Consider the following 27,297-nt stretch of genomic DNA (forward strand, 5'->3'; position numbering starts at 1 on the left):
GTTACGATTTCTCAACTTCCATCTCTCCAGTCTCCCATTCCTCCTTCCTTTTTTGGAGATGGTCCAAGTTCACTCCCCCTATTGGCAATAGGACACAAATCTAAACCGAATCACTTAATTTTAAACTGTGTCGAAGTCTTAGACTGGACTTCTGGGATCATACTCTGTATGCCGTGGCATGACCCTAATGTACTTTTGGGAATCAAATGTTTGCGGAATCCAGCCCAGGATTTGCAGTGGAGCAACATGAGATTTTGATCAGCAAGCATACAAATAACCCAGGAATTCTCGCTTTCCATTCCAATTTTGCCTCAACTCCTCGTGGACTTTTAGGGTCATAGAATCCCTACAGTGCAGAAGGAGGCCATTTGCACCAACCACAATCCCAGCCAGGCCCTATTCCGGTAACCCCACATAATTACCCTGCTAATCCACCCTGACACTAAGGGGCAATTTAGCATGGCCCATCAACCTAACCTGCACATCTTTGGACTGTGGGAGAAAACCGGAGCACCCGGAGGAAACCCACACAGACACAGAGAGAATGTGCAAGCTCCACACAGACAGTGAGCCGAGGCCGGAATTGAACCCGGGTCCCTGGTGCTGTGAGGCAGCAGTGCTAACCATTGTGCCACCGTGCCACCCTTAGTAACTTGAATATTTGAATTCAATTAGTTAAGAAGTATGGACTTAAAAAAGTCCATACACAGCAGTATTGGTGACCATGAACTAATGGGCTAGCGTGAAAGCCTGCCTGATCCTTTGTCCTTAATAATTTGTATCTGATTTCCAGGGAAGACGAGACACACCCCGATGATGGGCAGCAGCAGTGTGAACACTCCGCCCAGCCAGAAAGCCCGGGCCAAAAAGAAAGCCAAGCCCAGCCAATACCGCCGTGACCTTTCTCAGGGAGGTGAGTTCCAGGCCACGCTACGAGTTTCCAATACTAAAAACTTATTAAAATCAACACACAACGTTTTCTCCTTCCATCCGTTTTGCACTCACGCCAAATCTGGAAGTTTCATCTTATAGATTTTGTACATATTGTTATAAGATTACTACACCACTGAAATAGGCCATTTGACCCAACCGATCAATGCAGTATTTCTGTTTCACATGAACTTCCTGACAGGTATAATCTCTCAGTTCTGGCATCATTTTTGTCAACTCCTTTGCAACTCCTCTACAGTGATATTATAGTATGTGGTCTAACCCAGGTTTGATGTAGTTTTAACATAATTTCTCTGCTTTTCAATTGTATCTCTCAAAAATGAATTCCATTTCTTCGTTTTTTATACAGTTACTCATGTGTGGCACTAATTTAAGTGTATCTACACTACAAGTGTTCCTTCTAGAATTCTCCTAACCCATTGAGAATCTTGCTTTCCAAGGAGTATGTGACTCCTTATTCTTTCTTGCACTACCTCACATTTACCTATATTGTAATTGATTTGTTAGATTTGTCAATTACTTCTTTATCTTGCTGGCCTATTTATGTTTTCCTGTTTCCTGTCAGGTTATTGACTGTACCTTCCAATCTTGTGTCATCTGCAAATTCTGAGATTGTGCTTCTGATTTAAGTCCACATGTACTATGTAAATGGGGATTAGCAGTGGTCCCAGTCTGTCTCTGTGGAACACAGTTTCCTTCTCATCGCCAGTCTGGGTAGCTAGCCTTATAACGTACTCACTGTTCCTGCATTGCTTAAATCCATCAACTCCTTGCCTCTTGTCCTGAAACCGTAAAATCCTGCCCGAGGTCAACGGACCTTCCCATTATCCGCCCCTCGCCTCCTCCGATTCCCGTGGCGACGAGGTGGTAAAATTCCGGCCTACATCTTAGTCAGATATTAAATTTGGGATGCATAATCCCATGTTTAATTGGAGCACAGGAGTTTCTCTGCAGCACAGGGCGAGTTGATGGAAAATGTGTTAACTGAAGCACTACAGTGCCAGCACTGGTGAGATAGTGTAATATCAACATGCCATATTTACATAGGAAGTCAGGAATTGGACTTTATCATTGAAAGCTTGAGGTGTACTTTAGCCAAAGCCATGTGGGAAGAGAAAATCAGAAGCCACTAATTTGTATCCTGGAGGAGGCAGCTAATTAATATTTTAGCTCCGTTTGGGTTTGAATGGTTCAGACAGTTGCTGCTTGTGCCTTTTAGTTTCCCCCCCCTCCCCCGAATGTACTGTATCCTTTGGGAATGTGGTTTGGGTGGCATGAGCAGAGGGTGTAGCTATTGGTTCTTATTGCGTCTGTGTTCTCGGTGGAGAAAGGGAAGCAAAAGGGAGCATCTTGTATCCTCCGGGTGCTCCGGAGGAAACCCACGCAGACACAGGGAGAATGTGCAAACTCCACACAGACAGTGACCCAAGCCAGGAATTGAACCCAGGTCCCTGGAGCTGTGAAGCCGCAGTGCTAACCACTGTGCTACCGTGCCGCCCATACAAGATGCTCCTCTTACTGTGTTTACCCCAGCCGGCATCTCCACATCATGACATCCCCCGGGCCAGGGAGCCAGGTTCGATTCCGGCCTGGGGTCACTGTGTGGAGTTTGCATGTTCTTCCTGTGTCTGATGGGTTTCCTCCAGGTGTTCTGGTTTCCTCCCACACTCCAAGCATGTGCGGGTTAAGTTGATTGGCCATGATAAATCGCCCCTTAGTTTCAGGGGGATTAGCAGGGTAAATATGTGGGGTTACAGGGATAGGGCCTGGGTGGGATTGTTGTCGGTGCAGTGTCGATGGGCCACATGGCTTCCTTTGTCATTGTAGGGATTCTATGACTCTATGATTCTATGGGTAATTTGAATGCAAGGCTGTTGAGTTAGAAAACAACTGGAGAGATCAAGCATCCATAAGTCAAATTATCTTATCTTATTTTGAGTTTTCTTATGACGTGCAATATATTTCAAGATCTTAGTATTTTTTTATTTTGCTTGTTCATGGGATGTGGACATCGCTGGACGGCCCAGCATTTGTTGCCCATCCCTAATTGCCTTTGAGCCACTTTCTTGAGCCACTGCAGTCCATTTTGTGTTAGTACATCCAGAGTGCTGTTGGGGGTAGGGCGGACAATCAGTCGGGCTGCTCTATCCTGGATGGTATTGAGCTTCCTGAGTGTTGTTGAAGCTGCACTCTTCCAGAGATTATTCCATCACACTCTTGACTTGTCCCTTGTAGATGATGAACAGGCTTTGGGAAATCAGATAGTTACTCGCCAAGGAATTCCCAGCTTCTGAACCGCTCTTTTAGCCACAATATTTATATGGCTACAGAAACAGAAAATGCTGAAAAATTTCAGCAGGTCTGACAGCATCTGTGGAGAGAGAATAGAGCCAACATTTCCCAATGACCATCCAGACTCAAAACATTAGCTCTATTCTCTCTCCACAGATGCTGTCTGACCTACTGAGATCTTTCAGCGCTTTCTGTTTTTGTTTCAGGTTCCAGCATTTGCAGTATTTTGGTTTTATTTATATGGCTGGTCCAGTTCAGTTACTGATCAATATTAAACCACTCCCCCCCCAGGATGTTGATATTAGGGGATTCGGTGATAATAATGCCATTGAATGTCAGGGGTGAGGGTTAAATTCTCCCTTGTTGGAGATGATCATTGCCCTTTCTGCTGCCCTTTCTATGGGACAGGTGTAAATAAAGTCAGTTCAGTAATGTCTACCTGCAGTTGAGCATGAAACAGTCTTATTCAGTGTGATACACAACAGAAAGATGGTGACAAGAATGGGATGGAATTTTCTTAAATATTTCGTTTGAGAAATTAACAACCGAAGAATATTGTGATGTATTTTTGAAACTTCTAAAGTTGATTTTGGGGAAGTTTGAACAATGTGAAAGATTACTCCAAGTACATGGCAGTGAGTCAGAACATTACAAAATTGAAAAAATGACACTGAAGGTCTATTTGTGGTCAATGAGGGAATACAACCTAATAAAGGGTGCTGGTATAATCACAAACAAAAGTTACACATATGGCTGTATGAGGAGATGTGGATATAGTCAATGTTTTCTTCACCATGATGGAGACAAATTCTTTTGACGTTTTTATCCAATATTGACCGCAAGACCCTTGTTCAATGGAATATGCAGAAATTAATCACATTCTGGGCTCCGATGGCACAACTAAGAATGAGATTACACTGAGAGTTGCATTTCATGAAAGGTAACACTTGCCAAGTGAGATTATTGCAGATTACATTCTCGAACAAAATAAACTCTCGTCACTGTGGGTGTGACGTAAGCATAGAAATTGACCTGTGAGCCAGGTCCATAGGAGGCCTAAAGAACAACACAATCCAGGCCAAGCTTTTTAACAAAGGCAATAAGCTATTGTGGAAGGAGGCATGTGATGAGGCCAATTAAAAGCCCCCATTTGTAATCAAACACCTGAATGAAATCAGGTTGTGTAATTTCATTTAAATCACTGAGCAGGCATCAGCTCCAATTCCTAAAATGTGTCCAAATGCCACAGGCACCCAAGTTTTTGGCCAGAATTCTCAGACCTCACCCGCAGCTAAGATTCTCCGGTCCCGCTGCTGTGAACGGAGATTTAGCTGAGCGCCAAATTCTCCATTCTCACTGGCAATGGTAGCAGGGTGTACAACATGAGAGAATTCCAACCTATGGGTGGAATTTTCCTGTCCCGCTCGCCATGGGAATCGTAGCGGGTGGAGGGGCGGACCATGCAAAGGTCCGTTGACCTCGGGTGGGATTTTCCGGCCTTGGGGCGAGCGCGGCCAGAAAATCCTGCCCTTTGTCTTTGTGGAACCTTATGGGTCACATAAGAAGTTATATCTTATGATCTTATAACTTAGATCGATTGTGTTAAGCAACAGATGCTACCAACTTGGTCTACAGATTTGTAGCCAACTATTTAAAAGCCCCATTTTCCAGTCAACGTGGAAGAGTCGGTCATATCCAGATGGCATGTTGGGAGTAGAGGAAATTATCATAGAATTATAGAATCCTGCAGTGCAGAAGGAGGCCATTCGGCCCATCGAGTCTACACCGACCACAATCCCACCCAGGTCCTATCCCCATTACCCCATGCATTCACCCTATATAGTCCCCCGACACTAAGGGGCAATGTAGCATGGTCAATTCACCTAACCCACACATCTTTGGACTGTAGGAAGAAACCGGAGCACGCGGAGGAAACCCACGCAGACACGGGGAGAACTTGCAAACTCCCCACAGTAAGTGACCCAAACCGGGAATCGAACCTAGGGCCCTGGCACTGTGAGGCAGCAGTGCTAACCACTGTGCCACCGTGCCGCCCCTATAATGCTCCAGGTCGCAGCCACGTATCTGGTTGAGGTCATGGTTGATGTAAAGCTAGTTTAGCAATCTGTAAATCCTTGAATCTGCATATGATAGAACTGGAAACAAAAGTCGATGTTGTCAGGCAGGAACATCAATAGTTGGACTCAGTCGGAGAGCAAGATTAAAAGATCAGAGTAATGGGATTGAATATGTAGTTCTAGCGCCCACAATAAAAATGAAAGGCAGCGATTCACAGCTTACTTTCACCATTGATACAACTTCAGCAATGAAATCCCTGAGTCCCTTTCCCTTACGCAGAACTGATGTGAAACAGACTAGATATTCCAATAACAGCATGAGGTGGAGTTAATATTAGATTGAAATACAATGATTTCTTCTATCACTGGAGTCTTGTGGTGAAGTGATAGCATTTCTACCTCTGGGCTAGAAACTCCAGTTTGAAGTCCCACTTCAGGATTTGATGACTGCAGAAGGCATATTCATACTGTGGCCAATCAAGTTGATTATCAGCCTATGAATTCTTCCAATATGCCTGATGGCAGGTGGTAAAAGCAGGAGAGTTTCCCGGGCGGCATGGTGGCACAGTGGTTAGCACTGCTGCCTCACAGCGCCAGGGACCAGAGTTCAATTCGGGCCTTGGGTCACTGTCTGTGTGGAGTTTGCACATTCTCCCCATGCCTGTGTGGGTTTCCTGTGGGTGCTTCCCCCACTCCAAAGATGTGCGGGTTGATTGGCCCCTTAGTGTCAGGGAGATTAGCAGGGTAAATCTGGGGTTATGGGGATAGGGCTTGGATGGGATTGTTGTTGGCTCAATGGGCCGAATGGCCTCTTTCTGCACTGTAGGGATTCTATAATTCATACTGCAGAAGGCAATGGTGAAACACTGTAGTACCTTGCCCAGAATAGACTTGCCCGGACCAATCCAATGGAAGTCCATTGTGCCGATGCCTTTGTAGGACGTGGTAGCTGAAAGGGAGGAGGACCTTATTACTTGCCAATGGTGTTCAAAGAAGGGAACTAAGTATCCTTGATGGAAAGGAATTGGTTTAAGATAATACATTAAAACTGGGAAATGTTAGTTACAATACGATTATGTCTGATATTGCCATAGTGCTAAGAGAACTTAAAATGGCCTTTAACTAAGGAGGACCAAATGATAAAATTAGCCATCACTATGGTATTAAATGCTGCAATTCAGCAGATTGTGCAAATATGGACGTTGTTTTGAGATATCCCACAAAGGCGGATTCATTTTTAATCACAGTGTTTCCCGTGAATTACTTTACACACACAAATGACAGTGTCTGCCAGATAAATTAATGAAGAAACTCACAAGGATGTGCTGCTCAGTAAAGTGCTCAATTACGGAATGAGTGGCGTGTGCGATGATGATAAATTGCAGGCGTATTTGACCCATTGAAATAAACTCAACGTAGATCAAGGCTGTTTCCCAAGCAGGTTGAGTCATCATTCCACCGAGGTTCAGAGATTTTTAGAGGAATTTCATCAAGTGCAACAAAGGGGTGGTCTGTATGAAAATGGGAGCAAGAAACGACCTTTGGTATCCAAAGGTGGATAGAGATATTGAAGAGTTGGCAGGTGACAAGTTTTGAAGTGTGTCTCAGAATGAGAAATGATCCAAAGTTTATTTCATTCTCACAAGAAAACTATTGTCAACTTTGTTGCAGTGGAAGGGAAAAATGTCACCTTGTTTTGGTCGAAAGTAATAGCAAGTTGATAAACGTTGAGACTATCCATGCCCAAGAAAGGAGGGCACAAGTGCCAATGCTATTCAGATTTTGAGAAGTTGGTTTGCAATACAAAGAACAAAGAACAGTACAGCACAGGAAACAGGCCCTTCGGCCCTCCAAGCCTGTGCCGCTCCTTGGTCCAACTAGACCAATCGTTTGTATCCCTCCATTCCCAGGCTGCTCATGTGACGATCCAGGTAATCATAGAAATCATAGAAACCCTACAGTGCAGAAGGAGGCCATTCGGCCCATCGAGTCTGCACCGACCACAATCCCACCCAGGCCCTACCCCCACATATTTACCCACTAATCCCTCTAACCTACGCATCTCAGGACTCTAAGGGGCAATTTTTAACCTGGCCAATCAACCTAACCCGCACATCTTTGGACTGTGGGAGGAAACCGGAGCACCCGGAGGAAACCCACGCAGACACGAGGAGAATGTGCAAACTCCACACAGACAGTGACCCGAGCCGGGAATCGAACCCGGGACCCTGGAGCTGTGAAGCAGCAGTGCTAACCACTGTGCTACCGTGCCCCCTAAGTCTTAAACGATGTCAGCGTGCCTGCCTCCACCACCCTACTTGGCAGCGCATTCCAGGCCCCCACCACCCTCTGTGTAAAAAACGTCCCTCTGATGTCTGAGTTATACTTCGCCCCTCTCAGCTTGAGCCCGTGACCCCTCGTGATCGTCACCTCCGACCTGGGAAAAAGCTTCCCACTGTTCACCCTATCTATACCCCTCATAATCTTGTATACCTCTATTAGATCTCCCCTCATTCTCCGTCTTTCCAGGGAGAACAACCCCAGTTTACCCAATCTCTCCTCATAGCTAAGACCCTCCATACCAGGCAACATCCTGGTAAACCTTCTCTGCACTCTCTCCAATGCCTCCACGTCCTTCTGGTAGTGCGGCGACCAGAACTGGACGCAGTACTCCAAATGTGGCCTAACCAGCGTTCTATACAGCTGCAACATCAGACTCCAGCTTTTATACTCTATACCCCGTCCTATAAAGGCAAGCATACCATATGCCTTCTTCACCACCTTCTCCACATGTGTTGCCACCTTCAAGGATTTGTGGACTTGCACACCTAGGTCCCTCTGTGTTTCTATACTCCTGATGACTCTGCCATTTATTGTATAACTCCTCCCTTCATTATTTCTTCCAAAATGCATCACTTCGCATTTATCCGGATTAAATTCCATCTGCCACCTCTCCGCCCAATTTTCCAGCCTATCTATATCCTGCTGTATTGCCCGACAATGCTCTTCGCTATCCGCAATTCCAGCCATCTTCGTGTCATCCGCAAACTTGCTGATTACACCAGTTACACCTTCTTCCAAATCATTTATATATATCACAAATAGCAGAGGTCCTAGTACAGAGCCCTGCGGAACACCACTGGTCACAGACCTCCAGCCGGAAAAAGACCCTTCGACCACTACCCTCTGTCTCCTATGGCCAAGCCAGTTCTCCACCCATCTAGCCACTTCTCCTTGTATCCCATGAGCCTTAACCTTCTTAACCAACCTGCCATGTGGGACTTTGTCAAATGCCTTACTGAAATCCATATAGACGACATCCACGGCCCTTCCTTCATCAACCGTTTTTGTTACTTCCTCAAAAAACTCCACCAAATTTGTAAGGCACGACCTCCCTCTTACAAAACCATGCTGTCTGTCACTAATGAGATTGTTCCGTTCTAAATGCACATACATCCTGTCTCTAAGAATCCTCTCCAACAACTTCCCGACCACGGACGTCAAGCTCACCGGCCTATAATTTCCTGGGTTATCCCTGCTACCCTTCTTAAACAACGGGACCACATTCGCTATCCTCCAATCCTCAGGGACCTCACCCGTGTCCAAAGAAGCGACAAAGATTTCCGTCAGAGGGCCAGCAATTTCACCTCTCGTCTCCCTGAGCAGTCGAGGATAGATGCCATCAGGCCCTGGGGCTTTGTCAGTTTTAATGTTCCCTAAAAAACCTAACACTTCCTCTCTTGTAATGGAGATTTTCTCTAACGGGTCAACACCTCCCTCCGAGACATTCCCGGTTAACACGCCCCTCTCCTTCGTGAATACCGATGCAAAGTATTCATTTAGGATCTCCCCTATTCCCTTGGGTTCTAAGCATAATTCCCCTCCTTTGTCCCTGAGAGGTCCGATTTTCTCCCTGACAACTCTTTTGTTCCTAACGTATGAATAGAATGCCTTAGGATTCTCCTTAATCCTGCCTGCCAAGAACATCTCGTGACCTCTTTTTGCCCTTCTAACTCCCCGTTTGAGATCTTTCCTACTCTCTCTGTATTCCTCCAGAGCTCCATCTGTTTTCAGTTGCCTGGACTTAACGTACGCCTCCCTTTTCATTTTAATCAGATCCTCAATTTCCCTGGTTATCCACGGCTCTCGAATCCTACCTTTCCTATCTTTCCTTTTTACAGGCACATGCCTATCCTGCAGCCTTATCAATAGTTCCTTAAAAGACTCCCACATGCCAGACGCGGACTTACCCTCAAACATCCTCTCCCAATCAACATCCACCAATTCCTGCCTAATCCGGCTATAGTCAGCCTTCCCCCAATTTAGCACCCTGCCCGTAGGACAGCACTCATCCTTGTCCATTACTATCCTAAAGTTAACAGAGTTGTGGTCACTATTTGCCACATGTTCCCCTACCGAAACTTTGACGACCTGACCGGGCTCATTTCCCAGAACTAGGTCCAGTATAGCCCCCTCTCTAGTCAGGCTATCTACATACTGTTCCAAAGAACCTTCCAGTATGCATTTTACAAATTCCTCCCCGTCCGGTCCCCCAGCTCTAAGCACTTTCCAGTCTGTGCCAGGGAAATTAAAGTCCCCCACTACAACAACCCTATGTTTTCTGCACCTATCCAGAATCTCCTGACATATCCTTTCCTCCACTTCCCGTGGGCTGTTGGGTGGTCTGTAGTACACCCCCAGCATAGTGACCGCATCCTTCCTGTTTCTGAGTTCCACCCACAGCGACTCAGTACATGACCCCTCTAAGTTGTCTACCCTCTGCACCGCGGTAATATGCTCCTTAACTAATATCGCTACTCCCCCACCTTTTTTAGCCCCTCCTCTGTCTCGCCTAAAACACTTATACCCCGGAATATTCAGCTGCCAGTCCTGTCCTTTTAACCAAGTTTCCGTCACCGCAACCACATCCAAATTCCGCACAAGCATTAAGGCCCTAAGTTCGTCTGTTTTACCCGTTACACTCCTCGCATTAAAGCAGATGCACTCCAGACCTCCAGGCCCAGTCAGGTCCTCCTCCTCCAGAGTGCTCCTCTTCTTAGCTAGCCTTGCCCTGGCCCCCAGCTCGACCCCAGCCTCAGTATTTACTGACCACTATATGGGTTGTCAAGAATTTGAACTTTTTGAAATAGAAAGAAGCCAGATAGGTTAATGGAAAGTATGTAGAAAGGAAGAAGAGAAAAGTTGTCTATTTCATTACTTCTTGTCAAATGATGAAATTTTTGTTGAATACATACTAGTGTTAAGGAAAAACGTTAATTTACTTCTAAATTATTCTGGCAATATCAGTCATAAATGTTTTGGCTCAGATTATTGTAAAAACAAATATTCATCCAACCTGGTAAACTTTTAGGAATTGTTGATGTTGTGTTAGTCATATTGTATTATTGGAACTTATCCACATGTAATATTTTATATTTTAAGGTGTTTTTTAAGAGGGAAGGGAGTGGTATATTTCAATATCTTGCGCATTTTTGCTATTTTGCCCTCCCTGCTGCCCTCTCTGTTGGGGGAGTGAAAATGAAGTTAGTTCAACAATGGCTGCCTGTGGCTGAACATGTGTTCAGTGCAATACACCATAGTGTTGATATATGCACACTCTCTGACAAGGGTCACCAGTTAGGAATCAGGGATCCTACCTGATGTATCGCCTCTCTCTCTCTGGCCCAAGGGTGCTGTAAGGACGCTGACTTAGCCAGCTTTTTTGACTCACTCTATCTCTGCCTTGGACAGACCTGCCACCACCACCTGAACCTCCCCCAGCTGATGGAGTTGTGGAGACACCTTACCTGCAGCCCAGTGGATTGGAGAGCAGCCTGACCTCGCTGGACCATGACGGCAGTTCTTCATCCGTAGAAAGGAGGCAGTCAGCCGATCAGCGAACAGAGAGTGCGCATTCTCACAACAGAGCAGCTTCATCACGACACAAAAATGGTGAGAGGAATAAATACTTAGGATAGTGAAGGAGGTCAATTTTACTGGACAAATAACAGAGCTGTCGTTATAGCAAGTCTGCCAGGCTCTCCAGAAATGAAGCTTGCTTAACTTCAAAAATCAGACAGGGAGAGTACAAATGGGTGGCACGGTGGCACAGTGGTTGGCACTGCTGCCTCACAGCGCCAGGGACCCAGGATCAATTCCAGCCTCAGGTGATTGTGTGGAGTTTGCACATTCTCTCCGTGTCTGCGTGGGTTTCCTCCCAGTCCAAAGACGTGCGGGTTAGGTTGATTGGCCGTGATAAATCGTCCCTTAGTGTAAGGGGGATTAGCAGGGTAAATAAATGGCTTCATGGGGACAGGGCCTGGGTGGGATTGTTGTCAGTGCAGGTTCAATGGGCCGAATAACCTCCTTCTGTACAGATTCTGCGATTCTACGAAATAGTCCAACTAGCCTGTCCCATATAGTTATGATGCTTCTCTAACCTCTTCGATCTCATGTAGTTTCGGAAAGTTAATTTATTACTGTCAAAAGTGGCTTACATTAACACTGCAATGAAATTACTGTGAAAATCCCCTAGTCGCCACACTCTGACATCTCTTCGGATAAATTGAGGGAGAATTTAGCATGGCCAATGCATCTAACCAGCACATCTTTCGGACTCAGGGAGGAAACCGGAGCACCCGGAGGAAACCCACGGAGACACGGGGAGAATGTGCAAACTCCTCACAGAGACCCTGGGTCCCTGCTGCTGTGAGACAGCGGTGCTAACCACTGTGCCACCATGCCACCCACTGGAATCCTCTCTTGGATTGTCTATCTTGGGCACAAATCCCGATCAAACACCCAAGCTCAATTAGGGTGAAGAAAATCCGGAAAATTAGTTTCCAGTTTCTCGAAGTGATCATGACTTGCTTTAATTGGTGCCTGTCCATCTCAGTCTAGAACTGATCCAATTCTCTGCACAGTTTGGATGGTGACAAGTAAATAGTCTTGTTCCTCGGGAAATCCATATCCTTGTGATGCCAATCCATCTTCAGGACATGAGGGATTTCTCACCAGCTATCCAAGCAGGCAAAATTGCTCTATTTTCCAGTTAAGCTACTCCCCTATAGCTTAGCTCATAGAGACGCTTCCTGGAAAGCCAGATTTGACCTTTGTTCTGTGTTGAGCAAGTGCTCAAATTGACCTTAGCACCTCTGGCCTCGGAAGGGAAATCTTCATCCAGATGCTCCCAATCCTGATTGCTTATCAATGAAATAGGAGCAGAAGTGGGCCATTTGGCCCCTCAAAGCAGCTGCACCATTCAATAAGATCATGGCTGATCTGTTTGTGTTTGTCATTCCTCATTTCCATCTATCCTCAATAACCTTTGATCCCCTTGCCTAATAAGAATCACTGGAAGGGCTTAGAAAGAGCACCTTCCTGGATACCTAGTGAGGGTAAAACCAAGCTCAATAGTGACCATATCTCGTCTTCCAGCTATGTAGCTGACATTGACTTAAAAAAATGAGTGTGGCCAGAACCCCAGCAATCAGCAGCTCCAGAAATACACTGGGGGGACAAAGTGTTTATCTCTTTATTCAAGAATGTACATGCATATCAGGACAATAAGTCCCTCTGCCACTGTTTAGGGTTCCTTTCCATTCCTTGCACATCTGCCTTTTGTAATTAGAACAGCAAAGCACAGGTTTTCTTTTTAAAACGATCATTGTTGATTGTACAGATACTTTAGGTACCTTCTGACATGTGGGTGGCCATGTCTGAGGAGCGGCCTGATAGTTGTTGTATTGCGGTGTCATTATCTGAGGTGTGAGGTGGCTAGTCACTCGCTGTGTTGTGAGTTGTCGGCTGGAGCACACTCATAGCTCTTGTGCATCTGAGTCTGAAGGCCGTGAAGTCATGTCCTCTCCAGAGGCTTGAGCACAAAATCTATTAAGGGAGTTGGAAGTGCCAGCTTTCATAGAATCACAGTGCAGAAGGAGGCCATTCAGCACATCTGCACTGACCACAATACCACCCAGGCCCTATTCCCATAACCCCATACGTTTACCTTGCTAATCCCTTGACACTAGGGTCAATTCAGCATGGCCAATCAACCTAACCCGCACATCCTTGGACTGTGGGAGGAAACCAGAGCACCCGGAATCACAGAAACCCCATCTGGCCCATCGAGTCTGCACCGACCACAATCCCACCCAGTCCCTACCCCCATATCCCTACACATTTACTCGCTAATCCCTCTAACCTACGCATCTAAGGACACTAAGGGGCAATTTTAGCATGGCCAATCAACCTAACCCGCACATCTTTGGACTGTGGGAGGATGATGTGGAGATGCCAGCGTTGGACTGGGGTAAACACAGTAAGAAGTCTCACAACGCCAGGTTAAAGTGGACTTTAACCTGGTGTTGTGAGACTTCTTACTGTGGGAGGAAACCAGAACACCCGGAGGAAACCCACGCAGACACAAGGAGAATGTGCAAACTCCACACAGACAGTGACCCAAGCTGGGAATCGAACCCAGGCTTCTGGAACTGTGAAGCAGCAGTGCTAACCACTGTGGCTACCGTGCCACCCACGCAGACACAGGGAGAATGTGCAAACCTTACAGAGACAGTGACCTGAGGCCATAATTGAACCTGGGTCCCTGGTACCGTGAGGTAGCAGTGCTAACCACTGTGCCACCATGCTGACCATTCAGCCGAGACTTTAAACTGAGGCCCCAGCTGCTCTCCACAAAGGGACCAATGGCTCTCGTCCAAGGGACAGCAGATTTGCCCAGTATCTCGGCCAAAGGTTATTCTTACGCCACACAAACAAAATCTGGTGATTATCTGATTGCCTTTTGTGGAACCTTATGTATCACCATGGTGTGATACAGTGGTTAGCACTGCTGCCTCACAGTGCCAGGGACCTGGGTTTAATTCTGGCCTTGGGTGACTGTCTGTGTGGAGTTTGCACGTTCACCCCGTGTTCTGCGTGGGTTTCCTCTGGTTTCCTCCCACATTCCAAAAATGTACAGGTTAGGTAGATTGGCCATACTAAATTGCCCCTTAGTGTCCAAAACTGTATAGGTTAGGGAAATTAGCATGATAAATGTGTGGGGTTACTCAGCTAGGGCAGGGGGTGGACCTGGGTAAGATGCTCTGTCAGAGAGTTGGTGCAGACTTGTTAGGCCAAATGGCCTCCTTCTGCACTGTAAGGTGGAGATGCTGGCGTTGGACTGGGGTGGGCACAGTAAAAACTCTCTCAACACTAGGTTAAAGTCCAACTGGTTTATTTGGAATCACAAGCCTTCAGAGTGCTACTCCTTCATCAGGTGAAACTCACCTGATGAAGGAACAGCGCTCCGAAAGCTTATGATTCCAAATATACCTGTTGGACTTTAACCTGGTTTTGCGTGACTTCTTCTGCACTGTCGGGATTCTATGATTCCCTACATGACCACGCTGGCTTCACTTAATTTGCTGTAAACTTCTTTGAGATGCAGGTTGTATAATTGCTTGTCTTTCCTTTTCATTTAATAATCCTTGGTGATCTACTGAAATGGACACTTCAAGGTTGGGTGTTGTGTACAGTTCAATGTGAAAAGCATGTATCAAGCCCCTCCTTTCTAGAAGCAGCACGCAATCAAACCTTTCATAGACCACTCATTCATTGCTGAGGAGAATTACGAAATAAATACTCCATGATCTCTGATAAGTGAGCAATAATTGATTAATCCCATCAGCCCTCTTTGATTCTGGCCTGCTGCTGTCCGCAGGCAGCGTTCTCCCAACCCCCAACCCCAGTCATTGATCATCATCATGTTTGAGGAATGCTTTGATACCCCAAATGATGCCAGGCTTCTGGGATTATTCAGTATAAATTACATAAACCTGGCTTATTTTTCCTTGAGAGTAGACTGAGGGATGGTCCAATGGAGGAAGTCAATGTGATTAATACACACCAAGGAATAGCTAACAGAGAAACCATTTCTTCTGTTGGAAGAACCAATCATTTAAATCTTTATCATAGAATCCCTGCAGTGCAGAAGGAGACCATTCAGCCCATCGAGTCTACATCTGACAGAGTATCTTACCCAAGCCCTTTCCCCACCCTATCCCCGTAACCTCACACAGTTACCACAGCTACCCCATCTAACCTACACATCGTGGGACACTAAGGAGTAATTTAGCATTGCCAATCCACCTAACCTGCACATCTTTGGACTGTGGGAGGAACCGGAGGAAACCCACGCAGACACAGGGAGAACATGCAAACTCCACACAGGCAGTGACCCAAGGCCGGAATTGAACCCGGGTCCCTGGCGCTATGAGGCAGCAGTGCTAATCACTGTGCCACCCTTTAGTTTAATGTTATTGAGGCCATTTAGAAGGGAAATTACAGAGCATCGTCACACGTGGTTGAAATCTGGAATTTTCTCCAGTTGGGGCTTTTAAGGCCAAAAGTGATGGATTTTCCTTAAAAAATGTCAAGTGGTACAGAACTAAGAAGGGTAAATAGAATTGAGATACAGAACAGCCATGATCTAGTTGAATGGCAGAGAAAGGATGAGGGGCTGAATGGCTTACTCCTGTTCCTCTGTTCTAACACACGTGTCATAGAATCCCTACAGTGCAGAAGAGGCCATTCGGCCCATCGAGTCTGCACCAGCAACAATCCCACCCAGGCCCTATTCCTGTAACCCCACGTATTTACCCTGCTAATCCCCCTGCCACTAAGGGGCAATTTACCATTACCAACCCACCTAACCTGCACATCTTTGGAGTGTGGGAGGAAACCAGAACACCCGGAAGAAACCCACGCAGACGCGGGGAGAACATGCAAACTCCACACAGGCAATCACCCGAAGCCGGAATTGAACCCGGGTCCCTGGCGCTGTGAGGCAGCAGTGCTTGCTACCGTGCCACCCCTATTGTGACGCCCTTTGATGGCTGAAGTTCCGTTTATCCGTACACTATTGAGACTCACCCTAACCAGATGGGCCCCTCCAGCAGCACTGGCCTCTTTGAAATCACTTCAACCCATCATGCCGCGCAGGAGATGACACCCGCCCCCTTAAATTTATTTGTAGTGGAATGAAAACCAATTGCTATAAAATTTTGCAATTCATAACCTTTTATTCTAGATGGGAGAATAAATCATAATCAAGATGGCCACTTTTTTTTAACAAGGTTGAGGTCCAATTAGTTCCTTTCCAACAATTTTCCGATACTTGGCACAGTGGGCCTGAGGTGCTTACAGCAGATTGATTGGGTCAGCATTAAACTTCAGTGGAAATCTCAAATTAGCTGCTGTGTGGAAAGTGCCGTAACCATGGTGTGACATTCCATCAGAGCTGGAGTTAATTGATTGCATTATTTCAAACCCTGCGCTGATGTTAGTTTGAGTTCTTTATGTATATGAAACTTCTGCGGAATTATGAATAGTGCTGAGACAGAAAGGCAATGGAATGTTAGACTCGGGCAAATCTCGTATTCAAGTACACACTTTGTTAATGAAACAGAAAAACAGACACAGCGAGTGTTCCTGAATTCCATTTCATTGTTACTGGCACATCAATTATTTGTTCTCTCCATCTGCGCCAGTGACAGACTCCGTGCTGTTCCACTCTCCAGGCTGTTCTCTGACATCCCAGTGCACCTCACCCTCTCTTTAAATGGGAAAGTTTTAAGTAATAAATGCCCACAGTGGCACCTGACAGCGCAGGAGATCTTATTAACGTCAGTAGGGATGTCATCAGTAACATGCTGGCTGGCAGAGTTACCGAGCTCAACATTGTCAGTGAGCCGGTCTGTCAGTAAGCTAACACAGAGTACAGGCTGGGCGTACAGTTACAGAGCTCCTGAGTGTGAGAGACCTGGATTGATATCAGGAGAGCTACAGTCAGCGTCAGAGGGTGCTGATTGAGAAGAATTACTGTGCTGACAGCGTGAGGACGGTGGATTATCATCAGTTGAGATACAGATAGAGACTCACCCTAACTCACCCTTTTATGGACGGCACGGTGACACAGTTGTTAGCACTGCTGCCTCACAGGGACCCGGGTTCAATCCCCGGCTTGGGTCACTGTCTGTGTGGAGTTTGCACATTCTCCCCGTGTCTGCGTGGGTTTCCTCCGGGTGCTCCGGTTTCCTCCCACAGTCCAAAGATGTGCGGGTTAGGTGGATTGGCTGTGCTAAATTGCCCCTTAGTGTCAGGGGACTAGCTAGGGTAAATGCCTGGGATTATGGAGATGGGGCCTGGGTGGGATTATGGTCGTGCAGGCTCGATGGGCTGAATGGCCTCCTTCTGCACTGTAGGATTCTATGATTCTAGATAGTGACAGATGGTGCAGGGAGGTGTTACTGTTCCTGACATTGAGGAAGCTGGACTAACTTCAATAAAGATGTTCATCAGATGCTTAAGTTTCTTCAACTCCTGGTGTGAGTTCTGCTGTATCACTCTCTGTCAGGTGTTATGACAGCATTATTTTCCAGTAAGTGGACAGAATGGCAACCCAACATACTAAAGTCCCAGGCCTGCTAATAGGATTTAAAATATATGGTAATTACCATAATGTATGCACCTCCCTGCCGATTTCCGGAGCAGAGTTGATGCCGCTGGAAATCCGGCACTGGGAGACGCTAGCGGGCTGTGAACCGTTGGAATCTCCCAGACCACTGCACTAAAAAATGAGGTGGAGATGCCGGCGTTGGACTGGGGTAAACACAGTAAGAAGTTTAACAACACCAGGTTGAAGTCCAACAGGTTTATTTGGTAGCAAAAGCCAAAAGTGGCTTTTGCTACCAAATAAACCTGTTGGACTTTAACCTGGTGTTGTTAAACTTCTTACTAAAAAATGAGCGCAGTGGAATGGGAGAATCATCCCCATTGTTTATCCCTTAATTTTATACAGGATTTCCATTATATATTTATTTAACAGATGGGAAAAGAACATTTATCCAGTGAGTCTGCCTTTTGCAGAGGATAGCCCAACCTATCCAACCTTCTCACTATAGAGGCATCAATCCCACACGTGAATGATATGTGCTGCGATGTTCGATGGGAGCACAAGCTAGAGATTTGGCACCACAGTGTTGTACCTCTGACCTGTGCTTTTTACAATTGCATTTCCTCATTCGCCCTCAATGCCTTCACTCTGGACATACCCTGGTATATAACTGCTGTTATGTGTCAGCTGCACCTTATAAAAACCAGCAATGTTTTCAGATCCATAATGGAAAGTGGACTAGTCTCTGGAGCCAGTGCCAATCCACAGTGGCAGTTTTATATCCATGCAACAAGCTGAAACTGTGCCCTTTGCTGCCGGTCTATTATCAATGCTCCTTGGCTTGACCAACCAACACCATCATTCGAGTGGTGGCTTTATCACCTGAGATGAAGAACAATTTCAATTTGCAGAGGACACAAGTTAAAGTTTAAAGTTTATTTATTAGTGTCACAAGTAGGCTTACGATAATGAAGTTACTGTGAAAATCCCTGGGTCGCCACACTCCGGCGCTTGTTCGGGTACACTGAGGGAGAATTTAGCATGGACAATCCACCTAACCAGCACATCTTTCGGACTGTGGGAGGAAACCGGAGCTCCCGGAGGAAACCCACGCAGACACGGGGAGAACGTGCAGACTCCGCACAGTGACCCAAGCCGCGAATCAAACCCGGGTCCCTGGCGCTGTGAGGCACCACTGTGTTGCCCCACCCATAACATTGTTTACAGATCAATAAATTAATCTGGGCCTAAATTTTATACTCCCTGGGTGGTGGGTTTGTTGGTGGAGGAGGGGGTGAACATGAAACAGGTCAGATGGCTTCTCGCTAGGTCTCTGCCCACCCCAACCCCTCAGCAATTTTACACTGGGATGAGTGAGCTCTCAGACTGCCCACCCGCCCTTTCCCCCAATTGAAGCCCTTGCGTGGCCAATTATTGACCACTTGAGGGCCTTTTCCTGCCTCACCTCGATTTTCAGGCTAGTGGGAGGAGTTCATAGGTATGAGGCAACCCATAAGGTAATTGGGTTTAGGCTTGGGATGGGAAGTGGGAGTGGGGGACTGTCCATATGACGCCCCCTTTTAACTTTGAGCCCTTATCCTTGAGGTCTGGAAGTTCCCCTCCAAGCCACTCACGATCCTGACTTGGAAATATATCGCCGTTCCTTCACTGTCGCTGGGTCAAAATCCTAGAACTCCCTTCCTAACAGCACTGTAGATGTATCTATACCACATGGACTGCAGCGGTTCAAGAAGGCAGCTCACCACCACCTTCCCGAGGGCAGTTAGGGATGAGCAATGGACGTTGGCCCAGCCCTTGAATGAATTTTTAAAAACTGCTGCAATTCCCTCCCCAGCAGGAATGTGATCCACTGACTCTTCAGGTAGGAAACCGTGCCATCCTTAAAATCTTGCCCCGGGTGTCCTCCTTCAACCATCACAACCAAAGATGAATCGAGTGGTCGTTCAATTCATTTGCTGTTTGTGGGAGCGTTGCTGCCCTTGGCAATATTTTTTAAAAAGTGACTGTGTATACATTTACTTGGTTGTGAGATGGGGGGTAATATTGGCAAAGCGCTATCCCCTCAATGTCCTAAGGTCATCTAGAGCCAATCACATAATTGACAATTGGATGTATATGCGGGATGTCAGATTCCTTTTCTGAAGGTCATTCATGAAGCTATTTTGTTTCTTTCAACGAGCCTTCACCTTTCGTGGTCATCTTTTTCTAACATTAGTAACCCACAAACATATGTTTTTCACCTCAGTTTTGCACTTGCCACAGCAGGGGACTCTGCATTGTTAAGCCAGGTTCTATGATCATGAAATTTTGTATGCTTTATTGGCTGTGAAGTGTTTTAAAACGTGAATGGCTCCATACAAGTGAAAGCTCTTCCTAATTGGTAGTTTTCAGCAAATGAATTAACTCTTTAGTTTTTTTTCCACTTGCTTTTGCAGAAGATGACTTGATACCTTACAGTAAACCCACCTTCCTGCAGCGGGGTCAAATGTCAAGTAATTGCTCCACAACAGGAAGTTCATCATCCAGAGGTTCAACAGGGTCACGGGGTCATGTAGCAGGACGGAGCAGAGGAACTGGAGCAGACCGCAGTGAAGTAAGTGGTAGAACAAGGATCTGAGGCATGAGGTGGTGTAACACTCACACACACATTTGTTCATCAGAAAACATTGTTGGGTTATTTCAGCAAAACCTGTACCTGTGCAGACGGTCAATACAGTAAGATTGTCCCTGAGCAGATTGTACAATACAGTCATATTCCACCTGTACAGATTGAGTCAGCACAGTCATCTTGTGACTGAGCAGATTATGCAGTATTGTGATGTTCCATCTGTACAGATTGGGTCAATACAGTGAAACCTATAACTGTATAGATTGTGTTGGTACAGTAATTGTGTACCTGTGCAGACTGGGTCAGTACAGTAATTCCTGTATCTGTGAGGATTATGTAAATACAGTAATTCCTGTGTCTGTATAAATTGGGTAAGTACAGTACAGTAATTCCTGTATCTGTGAGGCTACAGCAATACCTGGCCGTGTATGAATCTGAGTCGTTATCGCAGTTACTGCATCTGTAGAGCTCTGACTGTTGTGTTGGCCGATCATGCAGTTCTCCACACACCTCAACGAGATATTGCAAAATGGAAACTCGGGTGAATTTTCCCATTCCGCCCGCCATGGGAATCGTAGCGGGTGAGGGGCATACCATGGAAAGGTACGTTGACCTCGAGCGAGATTTTCCAGTCTTGGGGGCGAGCGTGGCTGGAAAATCCCACCCTCAATCTTTAGATACTTGGATCTTCCAATCCAACGAACAAAGATAGGTAGACAGTTTATCTCTTAATGAGGTGTTGAAAAATATCTTTACAAGCTGTTGTATTCAAAGAGTTAAATTATTATTTGTTAAAAAGAGTGATGAACATTTTCTCCAGAGAGCTGCTGCTGGAGGGTAAGGATTTACACATATCTATGTTAGAGGTCCTTTTTAGGTCTATTATGCGTCTTACGTTACAAAGCTAATCACTGTATTAACATCCACTGAGCCCTCCTGCACCTTATCTACCTGATACTCCCTGAATGTGACTGCCACTGGAATGAAAAGAACAGCTTGTGAGATGGCTCTTGCCTCGAAGGCCCGCACAGACCTGTCAAGCTTTACCTTGTGCAAAGGGCTAGCTTCAGCCTCAATTCCTTTCAGTAATTTTTTCCTTTTGTTGTGCCTTTTGGCTTTTCCACAAAGGCCCTTTCATCTTGTCTGAAGATTCCAGTGGTGTATCTGTCACAGGAATGCTGTCAGTCGAGATGTGACGGCACTGTCTGCTTTGTTCAAATGGGAACTCTCCAGACTGCTTCCACAAGCCATTATGGAGAAATTAAAATGGAAAGTCTTCAGCTGAGATTTAATCTGCGCCCTGTCTCAATCAGATCCACAATTAGTCTGAGGCTTGGCTTGTTGAATGATGCTCCTCTTCAGCGGAACTTGCTCTCAGAGTCAATCTGCTGGCTCGCAAGGTTGGCAGGTGGAGACTCGGCCCGAAGTTGAGTGGCGTTTTGTAGATGGGATGCAACAGTTACTGTATACCCCTGTCCTCTGTTGACATTGCTAAATCAAATATAGCACAGCCAATTAGTGCATTATTTCTTCTGATCTATGTGTCAGCCTTGGTTCGGTGGTGCTATTCTCGCCTCCCTGTTGGTCGTGATTTCGGGTCCCACACCACAATCTTTTACACATGTTCTAGGTTACTACTTCAGCGTAGCACTAGGAGAGTGCTGTACTGTTGGCAGTGCTGTCTTTCAGATGCGATGTTAAATCGAGGTCCATATCTCCTCACTTCGCTAGATGTAAAGACAGTAAGATGTCTCACAACACCAGGTTAAAGTCCAACAGGTTTATTTGGTAGCAAAAGCCACTAGCTTTCAGAGCGCTGCTCCTTCATCAGGTAGGAGCCAATGGCATTCGTAGAGGTGCAGAGGAGTTCTTCCTGTGTCCTGGCCAATATTTAGCTCTCAAGTTTAAAGTTTATTTCTTAGTGTCACAAGTAGACTACACGAACACTACAATGAAGTTACTGTGAAAATCCCCTAGTTGCCACACTCCGGCACCTGTTCGGGTACACTGAGGGAGAATTTAGCATGGCCACTGCACCTAACCAGCATGTTTTTTGGACTGTGGGAGGAAACCGGAGCACCTAGAGGAAACCCACCAGACATGGGGAGAACGTACAGACTCTGCACAGACAGTGACCAAAGTGGGAATTGAACCTGGGTGCCTGGCGCTGTGAGGCAGCAGTACTAACCACTGTGCCACCGTCAACCGATATCACTAAAATAGATCAGATTGTAATTTATTTCCTTGCTGTTTATGAGATCTATCTGTGGGCTGATTGGATGCTCTGTTTCCCTCTGTTCCATCATTGACTGTCCCACTTTGGGACATCCTGGTGCCAGGAAAAGCACTTTAAAAATGTAAGTTCTTTCTTTACGTCACCCTGGGCTCAACTCAGATTAACAGATCCCTGCTTAACAAACTGTGACATCCCCATTTCACACCCCAAACTATTCTTGCAGCTGCTGAGGCTGAGGGTGCTAAAATGGGGGCAATTCTGTAACCCCCTAGCTATACAAAACTGGATCAGGATTTCTCAAACATAAGTCACCCACCGCCAGCAGATAGAGGCAACTTACATCCCAACAGTGCTGGCCGGATTCCGACCCAAATCTCAAAGTGTTATAACCCAATGCATCGGATTAACATAACTCTGCAATTTCTCTACTTTGTAAGAAAGTCTTTCCATATATTGCATAACCTCTAGCAACAGAGCACATGAATGCAGTTTAAGTTTATTTATTAGTGTCACAATTAGGCTTACATTAACACTGCAATGAAGCTACTGTGAAAATCTCCCAGTCGCCACACTCCGGCGCCTGTTCGGGTACACTGAGGGAGAATTTAGCATGGCCAATGCACCTAACCAGCACGTCTTTCGGACTGTGGGAGGAAACTGGAGCACCCGGAGGAAACCCATGCAGGCACGGGGAGAACGTGCAGATTCTGCACAGAGAGTGACCCAAGCTGGGAATCGAGGCAGCAGTGCTAACCACTGTGCCGCTCCCAGTTGAGTCTGCAACTGGCAGACTCTATAACTTGCATAGTGTAACACGATACATTGTTTCATTTGCCTCAGAGGATTCATGTTGTGGAAATAATCAACAAAATAAATAGACATAAGAAGCAAGGTAAACACCAATGAAATTTTATCCGATGATCTGTGTAATAAAAGCCCTCTCTGAGCTGCTCCAGTTGCTCAAGATTAGTGAGTGGACAAGTTTTACGTTGTATTCACAGCATGGAAACAGGCCATTCGGTTTATTGGGCCATGCCACTATTTATGCTTCATACAAGCCTCCTCCCGTCTACTCACTAGTGGAAACTGTTGCAGTTGTTCCAGATGTTGCACATTTCCTCAGAATGGACTTTGGTTTCCTCTTCACTGTGAGCTGAAGACAGTCTTCAACTCAGACTCCTCCCCGAGAGGCTAAGCTGCAGTGGACTTGGACTTCAGATGTGAGGCGGTATCTGTGTGATCTGACAGGGTTCTGCTTTCATTAGAAGAACAAAGTGTTATGCTTTGTTGCCTGTGGACACCGTTCCATGTTCGAACTGTCCCTCAGGCGATGCATTATTCAAATCCACCCCCCCCCATATCCGTTTGTTCAGGGAGCTGGGGTCAGATTGTTTGATGGCGCACCTTCAATTATCCTGCCCTCCTCTTACTGCAGTTGGCTTGAATGGCACGGTGGCACAGTGGTTAGAACTGCTGCCTCAAAGCGCCAGAGACCTGGGTTTGATTCCTGGCTTGGGCGACTGTCTGTGTGGAGTCTGCACGTTCTCTCTGTGTCTGCGTGGGTTTCCTCCCATAGTTCAAAAGACGTACTGGTTAGGTGCATTGGCCAAGCTGGCAGAGTACCCGAACAGGCACCGGAATGTGGCGACTGGGGGATTTTCACAATAACTTCATTGCAGTGTTAATGTAAGCCTACTTGTGACACGAATAAATAAACTTTAATAATGTGTGTGTACGACCAATTAGCAGTTGGAAGGGGAAAATAAGATACAGTATAAAAGCCTTCGTAACGGTTCCTGCAGCTCTGTCACTAAGTGCAATGTAACCGGGATGGCACGGAGTGTGGTGTGACTGCCCCCTGCCTGTGATGACCGGGATGTGGAGATGCCGGCGTTGGACTGGGGTAAACACAGTAAGAAGTCTCACAACAACAGGTTAAAGTCCAACAGGTTTATTTGGTAGCACAAGCCACTAGCTTTCAGAGCGCTGCCCCTTCATCAGGTAAGATGAAGGGGCAGTGCTCCGAAAGTTAGTGGCTTGTGCTACCAAATAAACCTGTTGGACTTTAACCTGGTGCTGTAAGACTTGTGACCAGGATGTCCAGGTGGACTCAGCCTCCTCCAGCTCCAGCTTTCTTAACTTGTGTTTGATCTTTCTCTGCCAGAAAGAAGGGAGAGCATTAGTGACACTCTGGCGAAGCGTGTGGAGAGTATGCTTGTTACGGTTCATGTGGTGTTTCAGATATGAGGAGTGGAGAAGTCAGGATTGCAGCAGCAATGAGGATAGAAAGAGAAAGGGATGGAATGGAGTGTAGTGCAGTGTTTGCAGGATAGTGAGGGAGGAGAAGGGACTCACGGTGAATTGTGCAGCAAGGGGTGATGGAGGTGTCAACAGAGAATAAGGAAGTATAATTCGTACCTGGCTAACTGTGGTGAGGTCGTTAAGCTCTCTGCAGCATTGCAGAGTTGGGGGCATGGCCCCTGGCATTGGCCTCCTCCGCAATCCTTTTACACATGGCAAATGAGAGGTGTCTGCCCTGCCCAGGGGGTCTGGAAGATGAACAGAACATGGCCAGAATTTTCCGACAGTTCACGCCAGCGGGATTCTCTGGTCCCATTGCAGGGAACGGAGATTTGGCTGAGCGCCAAATTTTCCATCTTCGCTGGCAGCGGGGCGTGAATGGCCGGAAGTTTCCGGCTGAGAGCTCCTTCCTCCTGCCCCGGGGCCTCCAACAAGACATCTTTAAAAAAATATTTTACTCCATCCTTAAAGTTACAAAGCCAACGCTCAGAATGGATTGGGCAAACCCAAGCCGATTCCTTGCTTGCTCCAAAAACCAAATTCAAAATCCATTTGAATCCAATTCTCCTCAAGAGAGACAAACAAGATCCAAGCTGACAAGATGAGGCATTGCACACCATCTTGGACTTGATCCGACGATGCTTGATCTTAGCCAAAAGGCTGAGAAGCTAAATGTCCTATTTTGAGCTCTACCAGCATCCGAGCTCTATGATTCCTCCCATCAGTAGCCAGGACGCACCTCTCCTTTCAGAGGTGCCTATATGCGGCAACAGAGACAGTCAATCACTGGCCAGGGTAAGAATTTTAACAACACCAGGTTAAAGTCCAACAGACTTATTTGGTAACAAATGCCATTAGCTTTCGGAGCGCTGCTCCTTTGTCAAATGGGGTGGAAATCTGCTCTCAAACAGGGCACATAGACACAAAATCAAGTTACAGAATACTGATTAGAATGCGAATCTCTACAGCCAACTAGGTCTTAAAGATACAGACAATGTGAGTGGAGGGAGCATTAAGCACAGGTTAAAGAGATGTGTATTGTCTCCAGACAGGACAGCCAGTGAGCATCTGCAAGTCCAGGAGGCAAGCTGTGGGGGTTGTTGATAGTGTGACATGAACCCAACATCCCGGTTTAACAGTTTAACAGGGGCATAGCCTGTAAGTAGTGTAGGTACTGTTGCCTGAATGTCTGGTGAATTTTGCTGTGGTGCCTAGGACCAGGAACAGGCACATGATGTATGCAGCCTTTAGGACCTATTCTCAGGCTCAGTTGAATTTCTGGGCCATGAGACATTCATGTTGAATCTCTCATTTGTGATCTGACGTTGGACTACCCGAGGCTCTGGTGTCACTTTATTCACAGTTTCCAAATTGTAAAATATGCCTTCTTCTTGCAAAGACACAAGGAGCATTAGAGTGAGGCATCTTATCACAGCCTGAAGAAAAGAGAGGGTCAAACATCACCTCGGGTTTGAGTACCACATCAATATGTAAATCAAATAACCCACTGAGAATTTGTTGGATGCTCGTATCGCAGATTGCTTGTTTGAGATTGTAATCACATCTTGGAGGTGAATTCAATGCCTGTCAGTTATTGTCCTAAAGTACAAGTTAGTACGATTCAGTTAATAAATCTGGAATATAAAGCTAGTCTCATTAATAGTGACCATGAAACTAGCATCAAGTGTCATTGCCATCTGGTTCATTCATATCCCTTAGGGAACAAAATTTGCCGTCCTTACTGATTGGGTGATTCCAGCCCCATGGCCATGGGGTTGACTCTTATCTGTCCTCTGAAATATTCAATTCAAGGGCAAATGCTGGCTTTTCTAGAAACATCCACATCCCATGAAAAAATAAGCGACCGAGGCAAAGTCAGTGATTGAGGTTTTGGATGAACAAGGTAGCATATCGCTAAAATGCACGCATCTAATTCTGTCTTCTTTAGTATCTCTGATTTTAATTGCTATATCATTGGTGGCTGTGCCTTCAACTGCCTAAATCCTAATCTCTGGAATTCCCTCGCTGAACCTCTGTCTGTCTACCTCTTTCTCTGCCTTTAAGACACAGTTTGAAATCTACCTCTTTCGACCAAGCTATAGGTCACCAAAACCCTTATCTCCTCCTGCGCTTCAATGTCAAGCTTTGTTTGGGAGGGATGGTGGGAACTAACAATGCAGAGACTCAGACTAACGCATAAATTAAGGGATGGGAGGAGGAGGCGGGAAAATGGAGTTGAAGCCCAAGGTCAGCCATGATAGTATTGAATGGTGGAGCAGGCTTGACGGGTCATAGGGTCTACTCCTGTTCTTATTTCTTGTGTCCTTGTGCCAGCGTTGTTGCTGTGGAAATGCTC

The 27,297-nt window shown here is 46.2% G+C and overlaps 1 protein-coding gene across 1 annotated transcript in view; it reads left to right on the forward strand.

Moving 5' to 3' along the window:
* robo3 (roundabout, axon guidance receptor, homolog 3 (Drosophila)) overlaps window positions 1-27,297 on the forward strand; it is a 322,494-nt gene that overhangs the window by 283,820 nt on the left and 11,377 nt on the right. The window contains exons 25-27 of the mRNA XM_078198844.1: window positions 794-913; window positions 11,073-11,273; window positions 20,232-20,389. Of these exons, the coding sequence (XP_078054970.1) occupies window positions 794-913; window positions 11,073-11,273; window positions 20,232-20,389 (479 nt within the window). The remainder of the gene's footprint in view (window positions 1-793; window positions 914-11,072; window positions 11,274-20,231; window positions 20,390-27,297) is intronic.

The sequence above is a fragment of the Mustelus asterias genome, chromosome 27, assembly GCF_964213995.1.
Source record: "Mustelus asterias chromosome 27, sMusAst1.hap1.1, whole genome shotgun sequence".
Lineage (NCBI taxonomy): Eukaryota > Metazoa > Chordata > Chondrichthyes > Carcharhiniformes > Triakidae > Mustelus > Mustelus asterias.